Source organism: Episyrphus balteatus, chromosome 1 (genome assembly GCF_945859705.1).
Source record: "Episyrphus balteatus chromosome 1, idEpiBalt1.1, whole genome shotgun sequence".
NCBI lineage: Eukaryota > Metazoa > Arthropoda > Insecta > Diptera > Syrphidae > Episyrphus > Episyrphus balteatus.
The window spans coordinates 169,189,774-169,208,799 of record NC_079134.1 but is presented as its reverse complement, the minus strand read 5'-3'; the positions used below and the strand labels follow the sequence as shown (position 1 = coordinate 169,208,799).

Sequence of the window (19,026 nt, the reverse complement as noted above, 5' to 3'; positions counted from 1 at the left end):
TACTAGTGATCTCCTAACAATACCTACATATATTATATTTTCTAATGTTTCTTCCAAGTCTTGACAAAATTTAAGCCTCCATTTTTTTTTTTATTTTCATCAAACCAATACTTAACCGCTTTGCGACAGGTGTAACACAATAAAAGGTGTTGCTCATCCAGACTCACATCCGAAACCAAATCAGAATCTCTGATGAACAACTAAATCAGAGTTTTTGGTGTTGTGTTGACTTTATTCAGTGTCGATTGCTAAGTGAGTACGGACGGGTTGACACGGTACAGTGAAGATTTAAAAAAAAAAAAGTAGTAATTGTATTTTACTTTTTGTTAGTTATAAATAAGAGTAAAATGCAATAGTTTTTCCATTGCATGTTTAAATAATAAAAAAAACATTCTGTGACATCAAAACAAAATTAGCCAGTTGTTACTATTTTTTTGTTTGCGATTGTTTAAACAAAATGTGTTAATGTCTCATTTGCTTTGATTGATAAAATACTGGAGTATATTGATAAAAAAATATAATTGCATAGTGAATATTATTTGCACGTGGATTATAATTTCAAAAAAAGTAACAATTATTATTTGAGTTTGAGAATATTGTGATTCATAATATTTTATCTAAAAAAAACGTTACAAATTTGAATAATTTCCCCTCGATGATTTAAAATCGTTGCATTTTAATTGCTTACTGTCTGTTCACTTAAACAGATTGAAACACGGATTTGGTCTAATTAAAAAAAAAAAAAAACAATTTTTTTTTCAATTATAAAATAGATAAAGTCTTAAAAATTAATGCTAAAACCAAAGTAGTTTTTTTAAGCCTTGTTATAACAATAGAAAAATTTCAGGAACAGGAAATAGTTACGAGACAAGGTTAAATTGGTTATAAATTCCTGTTGAAATAAAAGAAAAATTTTTAAAATCAGTAGAAGTTTGACAAACAAAGCGCTATTTTAAGAACGACTATTTGGGTAACAACCTAAACACGAAAAACGTTCGTTACTTAAGTGATTTTTTAGTGGAAAAACTAAGAAAAAATCTTCTAATTTTTCGAATTTTTGTTTTAACGCTAGATGTCGCCCAAAGATAATTAAATTTTGAAAAAGGTAGATATAATGTTGACTTATGAGGTAATTTTTATAGATAAAGGTTTTAAGGAAAAAAAAGTCTTATGATGTTCTTGTCTGCATTAAATAGCGTTTTCAAAAAGATATGAAACATTTTTCTGAGACCCGAAGTTTAGTCAGGACATATTGACCCTTTTGTACCATTTTTGAAAAATTAATAAATTCCTCTGCTAGCCAAATTCACCCTTTTGCAAATCAAATTCACCTTCTGATAATAAAATACTTGAACTTATGAATCAATTCATACGAACTCTACTACTTTAAATATAGATTTAAGTGCTCTGTCATTTTCCCTAAGTCTAGGATTGCTTTACGTCCAGGTTTTTTCGGATATGTGCTCTTTTTTTTACTGTGTTCGAGATTGTTATTATTAATTGTCCGGGATTGTACTCTTTTCAGTCCCCTTTAACTATCTCACTACTTGTATCCTACTCTTAATTTAACTATTGCATATTCAAAAACCATAATATGGAGTTCATTTAAAGCGAGGCGTATTTATTTTGGTTTATACAATAACAATTTTTTACCTTCTGTCGTGCAGTGAGAAAATGCCAAATTTTATCTCAAGGTTTTTATATGTTTTGTGAAAAAATATAAATGAATAAGATTGTTTGGTTTGTTTTTTTTTTTTTTTTAATTATTCCTTCGTTTTGTCCTAGATTTGTACTCGTTTTTTAATTCTTATTTTTCCGGGAAAGTCCGGGATTTTTCATCCCGATTAATAGTTTCGTCAAAATATATCTTTTAACCCTACATAAGCCTGAAGATCCTAGTCCAGGTGATACTATGAAAAGATCTCAAGATTCTGCGGAGCTTTTATATTTAGTATCTTGAATTTTATTTAAAAAATAAGCTCTCAAAAAACAGTTTCAAGTTTTAGAGAAAATGACAAATCATCATTTTTGAAGTGAAAACTTCTTTAGTATCGTAGTGATTTGAAACAAGATGAAACGAAAACGCGACACGACTTCAACTTGTTCTAACTTTTTTGTTTTAATAGATAGGTGAATGAAATTTGAACTGTAGATAGGTAGATAAATAAATTATAATTGTACAAAATTTCAATTAATTTCATATTCAAAATTCGGAGATAACGGTTAAAAGATGTTCTTTTCCAACACACGTTATATCTTTTGATCTAGTGCACATACAAATTTGATTTAACTTTAATACGCATGCTGATAACATGAACTTTTATTTGATATATCACACATAACGTTACGTGCTCTACATGTTACACAATCTTAAATTGAAAAAAATTTAAAAATACCTCAAAACACCTGTGGAGATCTGTTGGCGATGACTACCAGTGTCTCAGTCTGGAAATTCGACATGGTTGACTTTAAAAAATTCTAACTTCTCTTGTAGACATCTGTGAAATAAGATTTATGCATCATTATACAAGGTGAAACAATAAGCTTTCACATGGTATAAAATTTTTTATAGGTTCTTAGGGAAAAAAATGGATTTAATAGCGTGAGAAGATAAAAATACGTGTTTTTCGCTTTTTTGATGGAAATTGATCGAGTTCAAAAAATTCTAGCTCTTTTTGTAGATGTCTTATAGACCTGATCGATATATATATTTTGAGCTCTTACAATAAGCTTTCAGATGGTTGTTAGGGAAAAAATGCATTTAATAGCGTGAGAAGATAAAATTACGTGTTTTTTCGCTTTTTTTTGATGAAAATGATTGTTTTCAATAAATTATTTTTATACTTTTTGCGCATTTTTGCGAAAATTTTTGTAAGCTTTTTAATGGTTTGAATTTTTTTTTTTCAAAAAAAAAAATGATTTTTTAAGGTTTCACTTCTACCACGTGTGAATGAACACATGATTTTTTATTTTTTTTTTATATAAAACAAAAATTAATACATTTGTATGAATAAATTCATGAATAAGTAGAAGGTGAATTTGATTTGCAACGGAATGAACATTTTATTTGCAAATTGGTGATACAATTTGCAAATCAGTTATCGGTACGTGATTAAATTTTTAAAAGGCGATGTAACAAGCTTGTCGGGCTATTCCTTGTGTACCTACATAGCATTTTTTTTTGTCATTTTTGTCTGTGGTTTTTAATCATAAACTGCTGGTTCTGCCAGTTAAAGTCTTTCCAATATCTTCAGGAAAAGCAAATCAAGGAATACAGATTTCCTCAGCTCTTCTCCAAAGACTTGATATTTATATCCAAGATTTCAATCTTTCAATTTAAAAATAGTTACAGTCTGACGAAAGCAATTTTTAATTGATCTTTAAAAGATTTGTAAGATAAGATATTTCTTGCAAAATAATTCTATTTTAAATAATTGAAGAAAAATATCTGGTCTCATTTTCTGTTTTTTTTTTTTTTTTTTTCTTAATTTAAGTCTTAACTTTTAACTTCATAGCTATCAAGTTGGCAATTTTTTTTATATAAATACTTTTTTCTGTTCATAGGTATGGTTTAACAACGGATTAGTAATTAATTTTTAATTATTTAAATTTTTGTACCGTTATTAAAGTCTACAGTCAATAACTGGAAATCCCATCTTAAGTCGAGATCATTAACCACACAAATTAAATTCAAACAAAAATCAACTTGTATAGTTCGCAGATGACTCAAAAAATAGAATAAATGAAAAAAAGGAAATAAATTAAAAATTTGTAAACAAAAGAAACATCAATATAGCTAATTTCCCTCGTGTGATGTCACTATTGTAAGACTACAAGCATGTATTCAAGCTCATTAGAAGTTTTATTAATTTTTTAAACATGAATATGCAGACCCAAAGTACCTCACCTACCTATTCGTAAGCATCATAATTTGTTTATAAATGAAAGAATTAAGAAGCTAATTCTTATGACTCAAACAAGAAGTGTTTATATCTTTTAAGACTATTTATCATGTTCTTAAATTTTAATTTCCACTTGGCTTATTAATAAAATTATACCAAAATGCTCGCAAGCAATTAGCCAAAAACCCATGTTTTAAGATTTTTGACAACTTTATCTCTTAAAGTAAAGCTTATGAATCCGGACAAGAAATTAATTAATCATCACAACAAAATAGTTTTGCTTATGATCATAATTTTTTGCGTCATTATTAAGACTCCAAAAAAGTATAATTAAGACAAAGTTCCGTCATTTTGTTACATTAAAAGTGATATTTTTTCTGTTTTTCTGTCTTCTTTGATTTAAGAATAGGTCATTGGATCTGTTTTTGTTTTATTTTTGGCGGGATAGGTGGCTACATGAAATTTGGCTCGCAAATTTCTACGACAACGTCTGTGCGACTTCTTCTACACCCAGAGGGCTTAAGCGCGTGTCGTAGAAATAAAAGTGTTACATTCAACTTTCATCTGGCAAAGTTGATGGAATCATTTCCGCAAATTTTAAATTTGTCTGTTTTTTTTTTTTATTATTCAAGTGTCGTTTGATGGACTTGATAAATCGGTCTTGAGAATTCAGAATCAGTCCAGGCAGGAAGTGTAAATCATAAATCTAAGTGAAATTTAAAAACAGAAGCTATTATTTTATCAATCAAAGTTAATGAGATGTTATGATTAGACGGTCTTGAGATTTATTGCCAAAAATTCAAAGGAAAAAATTGTTTCTTACAGAGTGGAAGTGGTTAATTTTAAGTTTATTTGAGGTCAAAAACGTAAAGTTTCACCTCATAATTTAAATCATGAACTGTGCTTTAGTTCTTGTGACATTTGTGTTAGCCAATGTAAGAGCCCTAAGTGTGGATAATGAATTGGTCAACGCCCGAAATGGTAAGTACAAAAATTCGATTAAGTTCATTTGTTGACAGAAGCACTTTGTCATAAATAATTTGTAAACTTGACACCTATTTTTTCTATACCCAACTGAGGTCATATTAAGCTTAGAACTTTTAGGGTAGTTAACGATGGAATGGAAATTTCGCGAATGTAAACAAAAGAGTGTGCAGATTTATTAGCAAAAATTTTATTCACTGTTGAATTTTTTATTATTTTTTTTTTTTTTTTTTTTTCAACCTAAAACTTGGTTTTGAATTTCAAATTCAGCTATAAAGAGATGACGGAGAAAGGAAGTTAGTCACTATATACGAACATTGCTACAGTTGAGCGAATTTTTAGAATAAAATTAATTATTAACTTGGATATATTCGTTTGCAGACTGTTGTTTGTTGGTAGAATTTTCAAACTTAATGGTCTAGATTAGTTGAAGAAATAAACTTTAATGTTTCTTTTTCTGATGATATACATCGTTTTAATTTAAAAATCCCTTTTAAGTGAGTTGAAAGAGATTTCGCATTAATGTGATTAAGAGTTCAACAGAAACCGTTTGCAGAAAGTTTGTTGTTTTGGGTTGTTGTTTTATTCTGCTAACAAAAGAATGGGTCATAAAAATCATTGTAGGTTGGAACTTTTTTTTTTGTTATTTGTGTGATGTTGTCGTAGATCACGCATGTGAACAGTGCCGCATTTATTATATTCGTGGCCTCCCATTAGGATTTGATAGCCACAATTGAATGTATTTTGTATGTTGGAACTTCTTTCAAAACTATTATTAACAAATTTTCATTAAGAAAAAGGGTACCTACCTACCTACTTAATAGTTTTAAAAACTTTAAACAACTATCGATTGCTGCATGTTTTTAAAATTAGAAATATTTTTGTATATCATTGATTTTTTTTTTTTTTTTTTTTTTGACATATATTAAAAGGCCCAATATCTTAAAATGAGGGTTACATATTGTACTAACAATCCTATTAATTTGATCCTTTTATCACAAACTGCACAATTATTTTTCATACTTTTACTTTTGCACCTCACTCCTTCAAAATATTAATTTGTACGAAAATTTAATAAAAAATAAAAGCAAGCTATTTAAGTTTTGCATGAAAATTCAACATTCCATGGTAAATATAATTCATTTTTTGATTATTTTTGATTCTCATACGATGTATAAAATATATATGCGGTTCAAAAAAATGCAAAAATGTTCCATGTGCTGCAATGGTACCATATCAAAAGTGTTCTTTCTCGCTAAAAAAAACACCCTTTGACCTGAAATTTTTTGATGAACATATTTTATTATTTTTTTCTATGGTATATGAAACGTCCACACGAAATTTTATCAACCTACCACTTTTTTTCAAGGAGTATTTGATAATATTTTGACTCTTGCTCTTTGAGTAAAAGACAATTCATAAAGAGTCCAATAACTTTTTACATGATGGTCGAGACATTTTGGTACTGATTTTAATCGATCGGGCGTTAGAAAATACCTCGAAATCATGTATCATATTAATACAATATTTCATTGCCTATACTACGATATGCAACAAATCGAGTGCAACACAGAAAAAGTCTTGTATCTACCCTTCCGAATGGAATACAAGGTGGCCCAATATCTCAAAATAACTCTTAAATTGAGTACTACCAACGATGTTAATTTCATGCTTTTATCACAAAGTGCACGATTGAACTCTTTTTTAATGCTAAGCCGCCTCACTATTTTAAAAACTTTAAACAACTATCGATTGCTGCATGTTTTTGAAATTAGAAATATTTTTGTACATCATTGATTTGACTTTTAAAAGGAGGTATCAATAATCAGATCAAGTCCAAAGATGAACGATAAAATTTTCTAAAACTCTTAATCAAAATCAATAACCATAAAATGGATTGATGAATTTATTCCTATAAAAATAGTTTCCTTTTATTGGCTTATCGTAAAACAGGAGTACTTTGCTTGGTTTAATAATAAATCAACAGTTTGTCAAACGATCAAATAAATTCTGATGTTTCCTTGGGGAGCAATGTTACACTTCATTCACTTTTCAACTTAAGAAAAGTGCACTTAAAACAATAAAAGAATAATTTTTTTAAACGGTTCTAACGATTTAATGTCCCCAACAAAAAATAAGAAAACTCTCAAATCACACACAAATTTTGACATTTCCTCATTTGAATGGCGACTTTAAATTTATTGTAGTATGAATAAATTGGGCCTTAAGGACATATTTGTTAATTTAAAAAAAAACAATGTTTATTATTTTCAAGTTTGCTTAATCAAAAATATTCTTATACGAATTTTTAAAAATCTTTAAAGCTTCTTTTAACATAAAAGAAAGTCCATATGGCTCAGTTGTGGATTTTATTTTTTATTTTATTTTTTAAGGAATTATAATCTGTTATCATCTTTAAATTTTCAAAACCTACTCTTTCAAAAATCGATTTCTAATTTTGAACATTAGTTATTATTCAACATTATCCCTGCAGTGAATGATACACTAACTCGTTATACTAACTTAAAAGTGCTTCCAAACATACGCACATCTATTTTCAAAAAGATAATCATAATCAGACGACACCCAGTACTTGGAACTTGACTACAGCGCCTCCTATTGAAAGATTGGCTAAGTAGCTTTGAAATCTGTGTGTGCGTAGGCATACACTGAACAAATAGTATGGCAAAAATTACATACTAGCATTCTAATCGAGGTGTCTACTATTCTCTTAGTCGGGTTTTATTGTAAAAAAATTTTATAATTTATTGTAAAATTTAAATAGTGTAATAAAAAATTTGTTAAATGACGAATTGACATCTTCATAAGAGCACGACACGCAAAGAAGTTCTCAGTAAATTAGTGAAAATGATGAAAAGAAATTCGTAATTTGAAGAGGAAAGGTGAGTAGGTTAGCATAGGCGGATCCAGGGGTGGGGGGGGGGCACGGGGGCACGTGCCCCCCCCAGAACTTAAAGTTCATACTTAAAGGAAATCAAACTATAAGAGTTTTAAAAATATATGAATAATAACAGAAAGAACTTGAGTGAAACTCTTGTCTATTTCTGGCTGAAAATGCGAATGTTGTTGACTGTTGCATCCCTTCCCCATGAAAAGCTCCACCTCAAAAATTTGCACTTTTTTCGTTGTTTTTTTTTTAACATTAGTGTTTTTAAAATAGCGGAACAAGTCACAAAATTGCATAAACTATATATTATAGAACTGCTAGATATGTAGAACAAACTTGCATTTCAGAAGTTTGCCCAAGTTTGCACCCCGAAAATAAAGACCCCTTGAAAAAAACTCCTCAAAAGCGACCCTTACTTATAGATTTTTATAAATGTTATTTTATTGAGAAAATTTCTACAGGGATACCTCTAAAAATATGTAAAAAAAAATAGTGTTCCAAATTTCAAAAGAATCGGTGCAGTAGTTTTGAAGTTATGAGGAGCACCGGCGTTGAAAACATTAGTTGTGGGGATAACGATTTAAAGTTTTGAACTCTGGACTAAAAGACTAAAACGTTCCTAAGGGAAGTATTAAAATACTCATAACTTGGTCAATTTGGCTCCAAGAGACCCACAATTTGAACACAATATTCTTGAGGTATAAAACAATTTAACCCCTTGTAGCCCCATGTGACATTTCTGTAACAAACCGAAAAAGATTGCATAAAAGCTCTACAAACTATTTTTTTTTTCTTTTGAAGCTTCTAATATTATAATCTTTAAGTATTGCTTTATCAAAATAGTACTTTAAATTTCTAATAAATAGCACCAATAGTTTTTAATTGACAGTTAATGTTGAAAGTTGGGCTTTTTTTGAAAATAAGCAAATTTGTGTAAAAACTACGAAATTCAGAAAAAAAATAGTTTTTGTTAGTAAACCCCACGGGGTTTTATTTTTGGATTTTAGGAAAGTGCCTAAAAATTAATATTAGATAGTTTTTTGCTTGAATTTTTGCATTTTTATATAAAAATAAATTATTTAAACTTTTTTTTTACTCCTAAAATATCGAAATAACTAAGTAAATAATGACTTTATTGAATTTTTAAAAAATACGTGTTTTATTAAAGATAAAGGCCAATCGATTGACTTATTAATTTTTAAATTTACGACCTTGGGTTACAAAAGGTTAATGCAAATTAAAAAAAAAAAAAACTGGGTTTCCCGGCAAAAAAGTATGATTCAGTTTTTTTTGTTATTCTGAGGAACTTTTATATTTATTAGAATGAAGTCTTTAGTATTTGACTAAAAACTACTAGGTCATTAACTAATGGTATAATTATGTCCATAATATTGCAAAATTTTATACAAAATCAATTAAAAAACGTAAACATTTTTTTTTTTCAAAATTTCATCTTTAAAACTTAATTTCTCAAAAACTATTTGGTGAAACAACTTAAGTCAAAAAATTAAATAAAGAATAGATTACTAACTTTAATATAGCACAGAATTGTACGTGCATTTTCTGATTTTTTATATTTTTTTTCTTCCGGCTAATCCAGGAGTAAGAGGGTTAGCACTTAAGTGGCTTTTACTGTAACAAGAAAATGAAAATTTTTCCTTCCGAATAACTTTTTGGTCATTTGGTACCTATTTTATGTGGGAAATGTGCCTAAATATTTTTGGCCAGGTTTTAGACCACTGTGGGTCGTTAAAATTTTCTGCTTGTTAGTCAGTCGTATGGTACTTCACTTTATTTCTAACTGTTATTGCTGTTTTTTTTTTGCCAATCCGTCCCTTGTGCTCCCCCCCCCCCCCCCCCCCCAGAAAAAAATCCTGGATCCGCCCCTGTAGGTTAGCTTAGTGCTAAGTGACGTGTCAGGAACCCGAAAATTATTATAACAAAAATTACATCATAGAGCATGTAAATGAAGATGTAAAAATGCTCATTTTCATTTTTTATATTTAACATGTACATTTTTTTATTTTTTATTGCAAAAAAAATTTTTACGACGGAACATCGTAATTTTATCGCTAGTCTAAGTTAAGTTCACGGCTGCGATTACATCGTCTTTTTTGCCATAATATTTTGTGCAGTGTATTTTCTTAGAGATTTCCACGGTTTCATGTCTGCAAGCTCAATGTCGCCAATAAGTCTATATCCCGCGCAGGGAAAGTTCTATGGTGGTCTGAATTAAACAATTAAACATGCATAAAACTTGAAAAAGTAATTTAATTATATTTTAAGAAAATCATCAATGCATAGCAAAGCATGAGATGCAGACTTACAACACGTATCGACACTTATTCATTGATATAAGTCACTTTTCATAAACGGAACATAAGCACTCAAAAATTTTGGTTAATACGGTAGGTAGGTACGATGTGATTCTATTTATTTTTGATAGAAATGATCCGCCTCTGAATTTTCAATTTCATATTAAGGTACAATACTAATTCTTTTACATATGCGTGTAGGATAGTGTAAATGAGATGCTGATGGTTTATTTTGCTCTGTTTTTGTGCATGACTCCATAACGATACGCGTTTGAATGTTTTGTTGCTCGTATACCATGTTGACCCTTATATTTACTCTAACCAAAAGGCAACACAGTGGACAATAACATTGATTTCAATGTCACTTTGACAAATAAATTAACCCCAATGGGATTGGTCTTAGAAATGTATCAAGGTCGTACTGGAAAAAGGGCTTAACTTATTTGCATAGATACCAGCATACATAAAAAGTTAAAATGTGTGATTAGATTTGACTACATAAAGTTATTTCAGAGAATGTTTTTTTTTTTTCATATGAAATGAACAAGTTTAATAGATAGTTAAACTTTTTAAAGATTAATACGACACGAACATGTACATAAGTTATTTTAAGACACTAACTCAAGACATCATTTAAATTCAAAAGTACTTCCATAACAGATTATGGTTTTGAGAATTGAAAAAAGCAAGTTAATTCTATTCGTATCTGAAGGTTAGGTATACCTTTCAACCATCTGGACTGTTAAATATTTTTGGAGACTCCTACCAATTTAAAATGTTTTACATTTCTAAGTCTAATACAAGATTTATTGAAATTTCATATTTTTGCATTGAAAAACAGGGATGTTCTTTTAAATATTAAGTTTCAGTTAATTAAATTAGTACAAATTCAGATTTTTTATGAGAAAAAGGGTAAAAAATAAAGCATTTTTTTATTTTTTCAGCTAACTGTTACCCTGAAACTGTGCACAAATAAATTTAAATGGTTTCCTTTTTTTTAATTTTAATTTCAATTTGATATTCTTTTTATATAAATCTGTTTTCATAATTGCTTTTATAAATGATTTTTTCGCAAAATTTCTTGAATTAAAAGTAATTTTAAGGAAAAAAACTGTTTTTTTTTTTTTTAATAATTTTTTATGCATAAAAACTTTTCAACATTTTCCAACAAAAAATATTTGGTTTACCATTTTTTCAGAAAAAAATGTTCAACACATAAAAATGAAATAAAAAAAAAATCATCGAAACGAAAATTACAATTTTAGTAATCAGACTGATTTTTAACTTAGTAAATTGATAAAAAACTAAAACGGCTTAGCATTATCGTTTAAAATTTGTGCTAATTACTTTAAAATTCTGTAAAATTTTGGTTGAAATCAAAAATATTCTTCTTAAAAAGGTCTTGGATGTGAAATTACTTATCCGCAAAACACCATTTAAAATGAACTTTGAAATTTAAGATCCAATCATTTTGAGATTCAGGCATTTTAATAGTTTTCTCAGTTTCTAAATAAACCTTATCTTCCAAAAATTAAAAAAAAGTCCTCTTTATCTAGCATAATTATTATGTTCCTTAGCTATTTTGTTTTTGGTTAACAGCCATGCCATAAATATTTAAAATTCACCCAGAAATCTCCTTAACATCGCATGCGTTTATCTGTTACCTCTTTCTTCTTTGTTTGCTGTGTTTAATTCAATTAACTCCAGACAGACATACCTTCATTATGTAACAACTTCACGACTTTCTTCAAATACTACCGGCACTTCACCTTTTATTACATCATGAATCACTTTAAACAAACAAAACACAATCATTGACCAACCGATTGATTTCTTATATATTAACCAACAAATTCTACCAAATTAATTTCGATTTAATTTCAATTTCAGATTGTTTCGAGCGAATCGCATTGGAAGCAATGCTGCCATTCGAGAAGACCTTTCGCACCGAAGACACAAACTCATTGATGTCATGCAAAGAGATGTGCATCAGAGCCGGCGATAATTGTCAGGCGATTTCCTTTGGGTTGGTCATGATTTATACATATTTGCATTTTCATTTAAAAATACTAAAGTCTTTTTACTTTCATTGTAGTGTCCATCGACGTGGAAATGGCACCTGTCAGCTGTCATCGGAGAAAATCGATTCGACTGGATCACGCCCACCCGGAACAATTTTCGATCCTGATTTTGATCTTTATTCACGAAAGACAAACTGTTTCGATTTGCATGATAATACAATACCAATGCAAGCAGATCCATATAATCAGCAACAGGATCATGGTCCAAGTAGACCGTCTACAGTTGCAGGATCACCAATTTTAATTGTCAACTCATCACCATCAACGCCAGATGGTACAATTCACATTGATAGTGATCGTTATCCACCTCCTCCAAGTCCAACTGATATTTACAGTACAAATTTCCCACCTCCTGTGGACAATTCGGGATATCATTCTACAAAAGGTCCTTCGAACAGTTATGGCGACCAAAATGGAGACAAATGGACCACAGCAGGAGGAGGAAATGGTGATCGAATATATTTCTCACATGACGTTTATCCATTGTATCAGTATCCAATGCTATACGAGCAGAATTATCCATCTCCGAATCAGGAAGTTTATTATCCTGGAGGATATGCACAAAATTCTCCGAATCTGGCAGATCGATATAAACCAAGCTATCCAAGTGCAGATGATCAACAGCATCATGATCATCCTCGGCCAATATTTGGCTTGGGCTATGGCAATGGTTACAGTTATGGGAAACCGGTCAAATATGATACCGGTTCTCGTCCGACAACTCAGGGCTCAACCGTTTTCTCTCATCTTCCAGACAATAAGCCGGTACCTCCAAGTGAATCCGGGTACACAAGACCAGTTCCGTCAAGTGATTCAAGTTACTCAAGGCCAATTTCATCCAGTGATACCAGCTACACAAGACCAATGCAATCAAGTGACTCGGGTTACACAAGACCAATGCAGCCTGGTGGCACAAGACCTGACAATGATCAGACAACTTCTTCATATTTTTTACCAAGGCCAGGAAATGGCGGTGGTTCAGTGGGAACTACGAGTTCTGATACAATCAAACCTAGCAACGGTCTTGATTATACTAATAGACCTGATCCGGCTTATGGAAGTACACAACAATCAACGCAAAGTAATGGAGGTTATGGACAACCTAGTGGACCAGTTAGGCCACCTAAAAAAGATACTCCTAGACCAGGATATGGATATGTTTCGCAAGGACAACAAACTCAATCTAATGGCATCACAGTAGTTCAAAACCATTCTTCTGGTCAAGGATACAATGATGATAAAATGATAGCGACGTTTTTTAACCCTGATGACTATGGACAAGGAAATAGAAAAAGTAAGGGAAAATTTTATGATTTTCAAAAAATCAAAGATTCATATAATAATAATAATAACCATTCTAAATACACGAGCACTTTCGAACAGGTATAGTTATAAAAGGTAACAGCTATCAGTCTCTTTCTAAACAGGCAATATTATCTTGAAAATTAAAAAAATATTATATTTTACCCTCTGTAGGCACACCTCTTTTTTGCGAATTTGGTTTATACTTTTTCATGGCGCTAGACTTTTTTCGGTCTCACTATTTTATAGAGAATAATATATGAAATTGACGTAGAATTTTCCGAGGATTTCGAATACTGTATTCACAATTCCAAAAAAATGTATTTTCACCCTTATAAACACACTTTTCATTTTTGTCCTGCCAAATTCGCACCCGTGTGCCGTCAGAGGGTTAATGCTCTCCACTCCTTAGGATTCTCATAGCCTACCTATATCTTAGAAAAAGATCTTTAAAAAAAAATTAAACTTTTCTATATGTTACTTCATCAGTCTGTTTAGTGATCGGTAAGATCTTAATGGCAGAAGCCTTCTAAATGCATTTAGAAGTTAAGTAGATAGAAGATTTTTAAATCATGCCTAAATCACTGTTTTGCCGACCAATTAATATCTTGGTTCCAAAATTTCAAAATGGATGATATATTTTCCTTAACAAAATGATAGGCACTATTGATTTTACCTTTAATCTTAAATATTTATAAATACTATTTATTTCGTTTTATCTTATTGTATGTAGCTTTAGTGAGTTATTTAAATTTTCTCGAAAATTACTCTTTTTATTTTATAACACTTTGCTTTGGTACTGTATTTCTATTAGTAGGTCTGTTTGGGTTCTTTTTGCACAAAAATATGAAACCTGTCAAATTTTAAGGAGTGGGGATGAAATTCTCTCAGAGAAAGAAAAATTGTGTAAAAGTACCCAAACGCTTTTGGCACTGCAATAATATCTCGGACAGTAAAAAAGATATCGGAAAGATTTAAACAGGTCTTGAAAGATGGAAAATAGTTCTTTAAGAAACCGTTATAAACTATGTTCAAACAATTTTCCTTATATAAAAGATAAGGCCCGAAGTACTGCATTTTCTAACGGTAATATTTCAAAAACGGATCCATAGAAGTTATGCAGATGAAAATTCTTTCTGATTCCAAAATAAATTAAATTAAAATAGAAGTTAACTAACTTTCAGATTTTCAAAAATTGTGTATGTTTCCATGCTTGCAGCTAGACTTAACTGCCTTTTGTAAAATCGGTTTAATAAATTATTGACCAATATCAGAAACTTGAGATACTACCACCAAGTCTAGTTATTTCACCGTTGCCAATCCGATAATGAAACCCTTTAATTTCATTTATTTGTGATGCTTAGTCAAGTAATTTTCCATTGTAGTTGAAGAATCTTAAAAAAATTTAGATAATTATGCAGACTGCTGCTTTGATTAATGCGTAGGTCATAAAACATTTTTGAAGTTATACTTCTTTTGGCGTATTATTCACGAGTTACTTTTTTTTAGCTTTAAGAATGTTGTGTTTTTAATTGATGAAAACATTACTCCATGATAAAAGAGTATATGTTACTACTAAAGCATGTTCCTGTCCTGATTTTACATACATACCTTTTTTACTAATTGTAGTTTAGATTTTATTTATTTAATGAAATGTTACGTATACGCCACAGTGACCAAGTGAAATTAAATAAAAAAACATTGATAATATCTTTTATATTGTTGAAATATTAAATCAACTAGTTAATTTAATATGTTTGGTCCTAAGGTCTGATAACTTAGTATGTATGAATGTATTTGTATTTTTTTTTTACATAAGGGTCCTTCGTTTAAATGGTAACGAATGAGTCCTTCTATCCTACGTCAAGAGTTTGTTTTCATACACTCTCGATTGAATGTGAAAAACAAAAAAAAAATTCTTAAAGATATGCCGTGCACTTTCGTTGCACCTTTGTTGTCCCTCATTTTTCAAGGTCAGAAAGATATATCAACCTTAAGATGAATTTAATTTAACAATCAAATTGGGAAAATTTTTCAAAATAATTCAATTACCTACATAATAGGTATTTTATTAATTTAATTTAAAAATGTAAGCTTTTTGTTGAATAGAATTTTTAAATGGAAGTGGAAAATAAATGAAGTTGGATGTTTTTTGTAATTTAAAAGCAAAAAGGATAGGAAGAATGAGTGACCCTTCTTAACGAGGTTATTTAAATTTTATGGGGCAGTGATGTTTTGCACTTTTATTTTTTTTTTTTTTTTTTTGCTTAAGAATTTTATGAATATTTGATTTTAATCAGGAAATAAAAAAATTTATAGAAATACATTTTTTTTTCAGTGGGTCAGGCAAGTCCGTATCCTAGCAATCCATCAAAAGGTAAGATTCTTAAATAATATTAAATGCAATATACATATCGTAAGAACGTTTGGGTACAATAGTTTACTTTTAAAGGAATGATGCCAAGGATTTTATTATGAAAATCAAAACTAAGATCGTTTCATAAAAAACAAAATCCACCTTAAACCTGCCAAAATTACTTTAAGATACAAAAAATATTATTAATGTTCTCTTCATGCTTTGCTTATTTAATACAAATTAATATGCATAATTTTTCTCTCAGAATATCTATTTAAAAATGATGGGTCAGAATTTCTGCAAAAATCTGACGAATTGCTTTCATGCTTCTGTGCACTTAATATCATAAATTAATGATTATTACAAATGGTCAACTTATTTTTCGCAAATCACAAATATTGCATAAATTAACGACGAGGTCAACTTCGCCAAATCATAATCATTCTTCGAATATATCAACTAAAAAGTTCAATAACACGATTTATTACCAAACTAAAATATTCTATGTGTCTCGCTAAAAATAAACCATTTACATTTCTGTATCATTAATTACATCTATTTTTTATGTTTACATTTAAATAAATTTAATGAAATTTTGTATTTATTAATTTTTGTTGATATCATCAAAATAAAAAAAAACCATCACACACTCAAATATTGGCGACACACCTACCTTCCAACCTAGACAACATTATTTAACCAACTAATTTACTGCATTTCGAATGATATTAGCTCAGTCTGACCCAATTATAATGCTCAATAGGTCATTTTGAACAATAAATAAATTGTAGTTAGTAGTATTATTAACCATTTAATGATCAGCGGAAGCTCCCAAGTCAAAATAGTTTACCACCATAAAAAAAAAACTTCAACAAAAAAAGACCAATCGTGTTTACTAGCGATTAGATTTTGCGATTGGTTCCCACATTTTATGCGGGGATTTTGCTTGCATTTTATTTATTGGCTGGTAGTTGTTTATTCTATCACCACCAGCATATAGTCTGGTTATTTAAGTTGGCTTAACATTTTTGTGAGACTTACAAACACAGAAAATAACAAATATATCAATATCGATCGATGATTGTCATAATCTTGACTGGGAAAACAACGTAGCATTTATAACTGATTAACTAATGACCAAGTTTTAAATAACAGTTAAAATATGCTTAATTAAGATATTAAATTAAATTGTTCATAGAAAAAAATATTACGTATACACCACGGTGACCCAATCAACAATAGTTGATATAATGTTCTTTAAAGTTGCCCATTCTTTTTCTATTCTGAAGATTGAAGTTTTAATAATTGCAGATACATATGTATGTTTAAACAGTAAAAAGTATTTCAACAGATCCAAAAATTTTTAAAGAAGGTGTAGCGTTTGAAAGTTTTCATTTATATTACTCAAAATTCTTTCGCCGATCAATGAATAATAGAAATTAAATTCTGCTCACCGTTCATTGATCTTGAAAATTGTCATTCGAAATTTTATAATTATGAAATGATATTTTTTTCAAACATGAAAAATTTACGGAAATAAACAAAAAAAAAAATCGTAACTTTCCTCAAAAACGTTCAAATTTGTGCATTAATCGTGGGTTAATATTATTGAGGCCTCTGATAATAATTTACTTTCAGATTTTCAAGAAAAAAAATGTAACTATTAATTAAGAACAAAATCCTTCAATCTAGGTTGCGAATGTAAAAAATATTTTGAAAATTTTCCATATAAAATTTGTTTTTAGATAATTATCTTATAACTATTTTATTATAACAAGTATCTATAGATAGTTTCATTGTTTTCACATATAGTAGGCCTTACACTATAAACAATAGTTAGGAATTACAAATATCATTAATAAAAATAACTTAAATTTTAAAACTTTGTTCAACATTGCCGTAGTCATAATTTTGTTTCGGGAGTGGCTTTCTCAAAAAAAAAAAAAAAAAAAAAAAATAGAAAGCAAGTCCAAAAAATATAAAAACCTTTTCTTCGTAAAATTGAGCCTTCTTGCCAAAGGTATTTTAAAATTAAAGCACAAACTGCGGTTTGAAAGGGCTTCGAACTTTAACGTTACGAACCAAGGTTTTGCAGACCAGTCAAATGGTTGATTTTAAAAACTCAATTTCATTCGCTCAATCTCAGGAGGCCCCTTGCTACGGGCCTGTGGTTTACTTTATTATCTTCGGGTTGTTACTTTCCGGTTGTAAAGTTATAGGAAGGTTTAGATCGGGCTTGTCAGTTGGAATTATATCCCATTTTTTCGAATCTGGATGTACTTCACGATTGCCTTATCGACCTGTTTTATAAAGAAATCTTATTTAAATCAACTATTAAGAAGGTTTTTTTCCATAGAGATTTCTTATTATTGTTACCTATAAAGAAAATCTTTAAATTTGAGTGAAAAGTTCATTTATTTTTCAAGTTGGAACTAGAACAAAAATCGTTATCAATATTTGTATAGCAGGTTGGTTCAAGTGGTAATGTGTGCGATTAATGAGTTCAAGTCTTCAGTTCGATTCCCGGTATGATCGTGTTTTTTTTATTCTTTTTGTTCTATTTTATGTGGTCTATTTTTCTCCGTGTGGGCTGTTGGTTATCGGTCTCAGACAAGTACCGACTTGGCTGTGTTGATTTGGTTTCCCCTTTTTGTATGGTAGTCGAAAAATTTGGTGTTCTGGCTACTAAGGCGCTTGCGCTTTTTATGAACTAGGTAAGGGAACTGTTCAAAAGAAGTTTGTTCTGGCACTCAGTTAGCTCAAGTTGATCGCACATCGACTCCAATTTAGACCGCTCTAAATGTAAACTATCTGTTTTGAAGCTAAACTAAGATTTTTATGGAAGAAAAAAAGGAAAATATATATGATTTTTGTAAAAAGTGAAGGTATTCCTAAAGGAGGGGTTGAAAAACTATGGCATTTTGAATTAAAAACAAAAAACTATCCTAGAAAAACTATACTTTTTTTTTAATTTTAGGGTATGTTATGAAAATATTGTTTTTCGAATATTTCCTAAACGGAAGGTAGAACTCAATGATTTTTGGTGTGTACTCGAGGTAAAAAAAAGACTATTGCAATGCGTCTCAGCCTGGATTTAAACATTTTGGATTATTTTTCAGAATTCTTATAAAATCAATTTTTTTTTGGAGGGTAAAGAAGCATTGACAAACTGTGGAAT

The 19,026-nt window shown here is 29.7% G+C and overlaps 1 protein-coding gene across 2 annotated transcripts in view; it reads left to right on the top strand.

Moving 5' to 3' along the window:
- The first annotated feature begins 246 nt into the window (after positions 1-246).
- The window catches only part of LOC129906058 (uncharacterized), a 36,396-nt gene continuing 17,616 nt past the window's right edge, over positions 247-19,026 (top strand). For both annotated transcript variants that reach the window (XM_055981691.1, XM_055981690.1), the window contains exons 1-5: positions 247-275; positions 4,728-4,883; positions 12,000-12,135; positions 12,205-13,484; positions 15,831-15,869. In XM_055981691.1, coding sequence (XP_055837666.1) covers positions 4,796-4,883; positions 12,000-12,135; positions 12,205-13,484; positions 15,831-15,869 — 1,543 coding nt within the window. In that variant the 5' untranslated portion in view covers positions 247-275; positions 4,728-4,795. The remainder of the gene's footprint in view (positions 276-4,727; positions 4,884-11,999; positions 12,136-12,204; positions 13,485-15,830; positions 15,870-19,026) is intronic.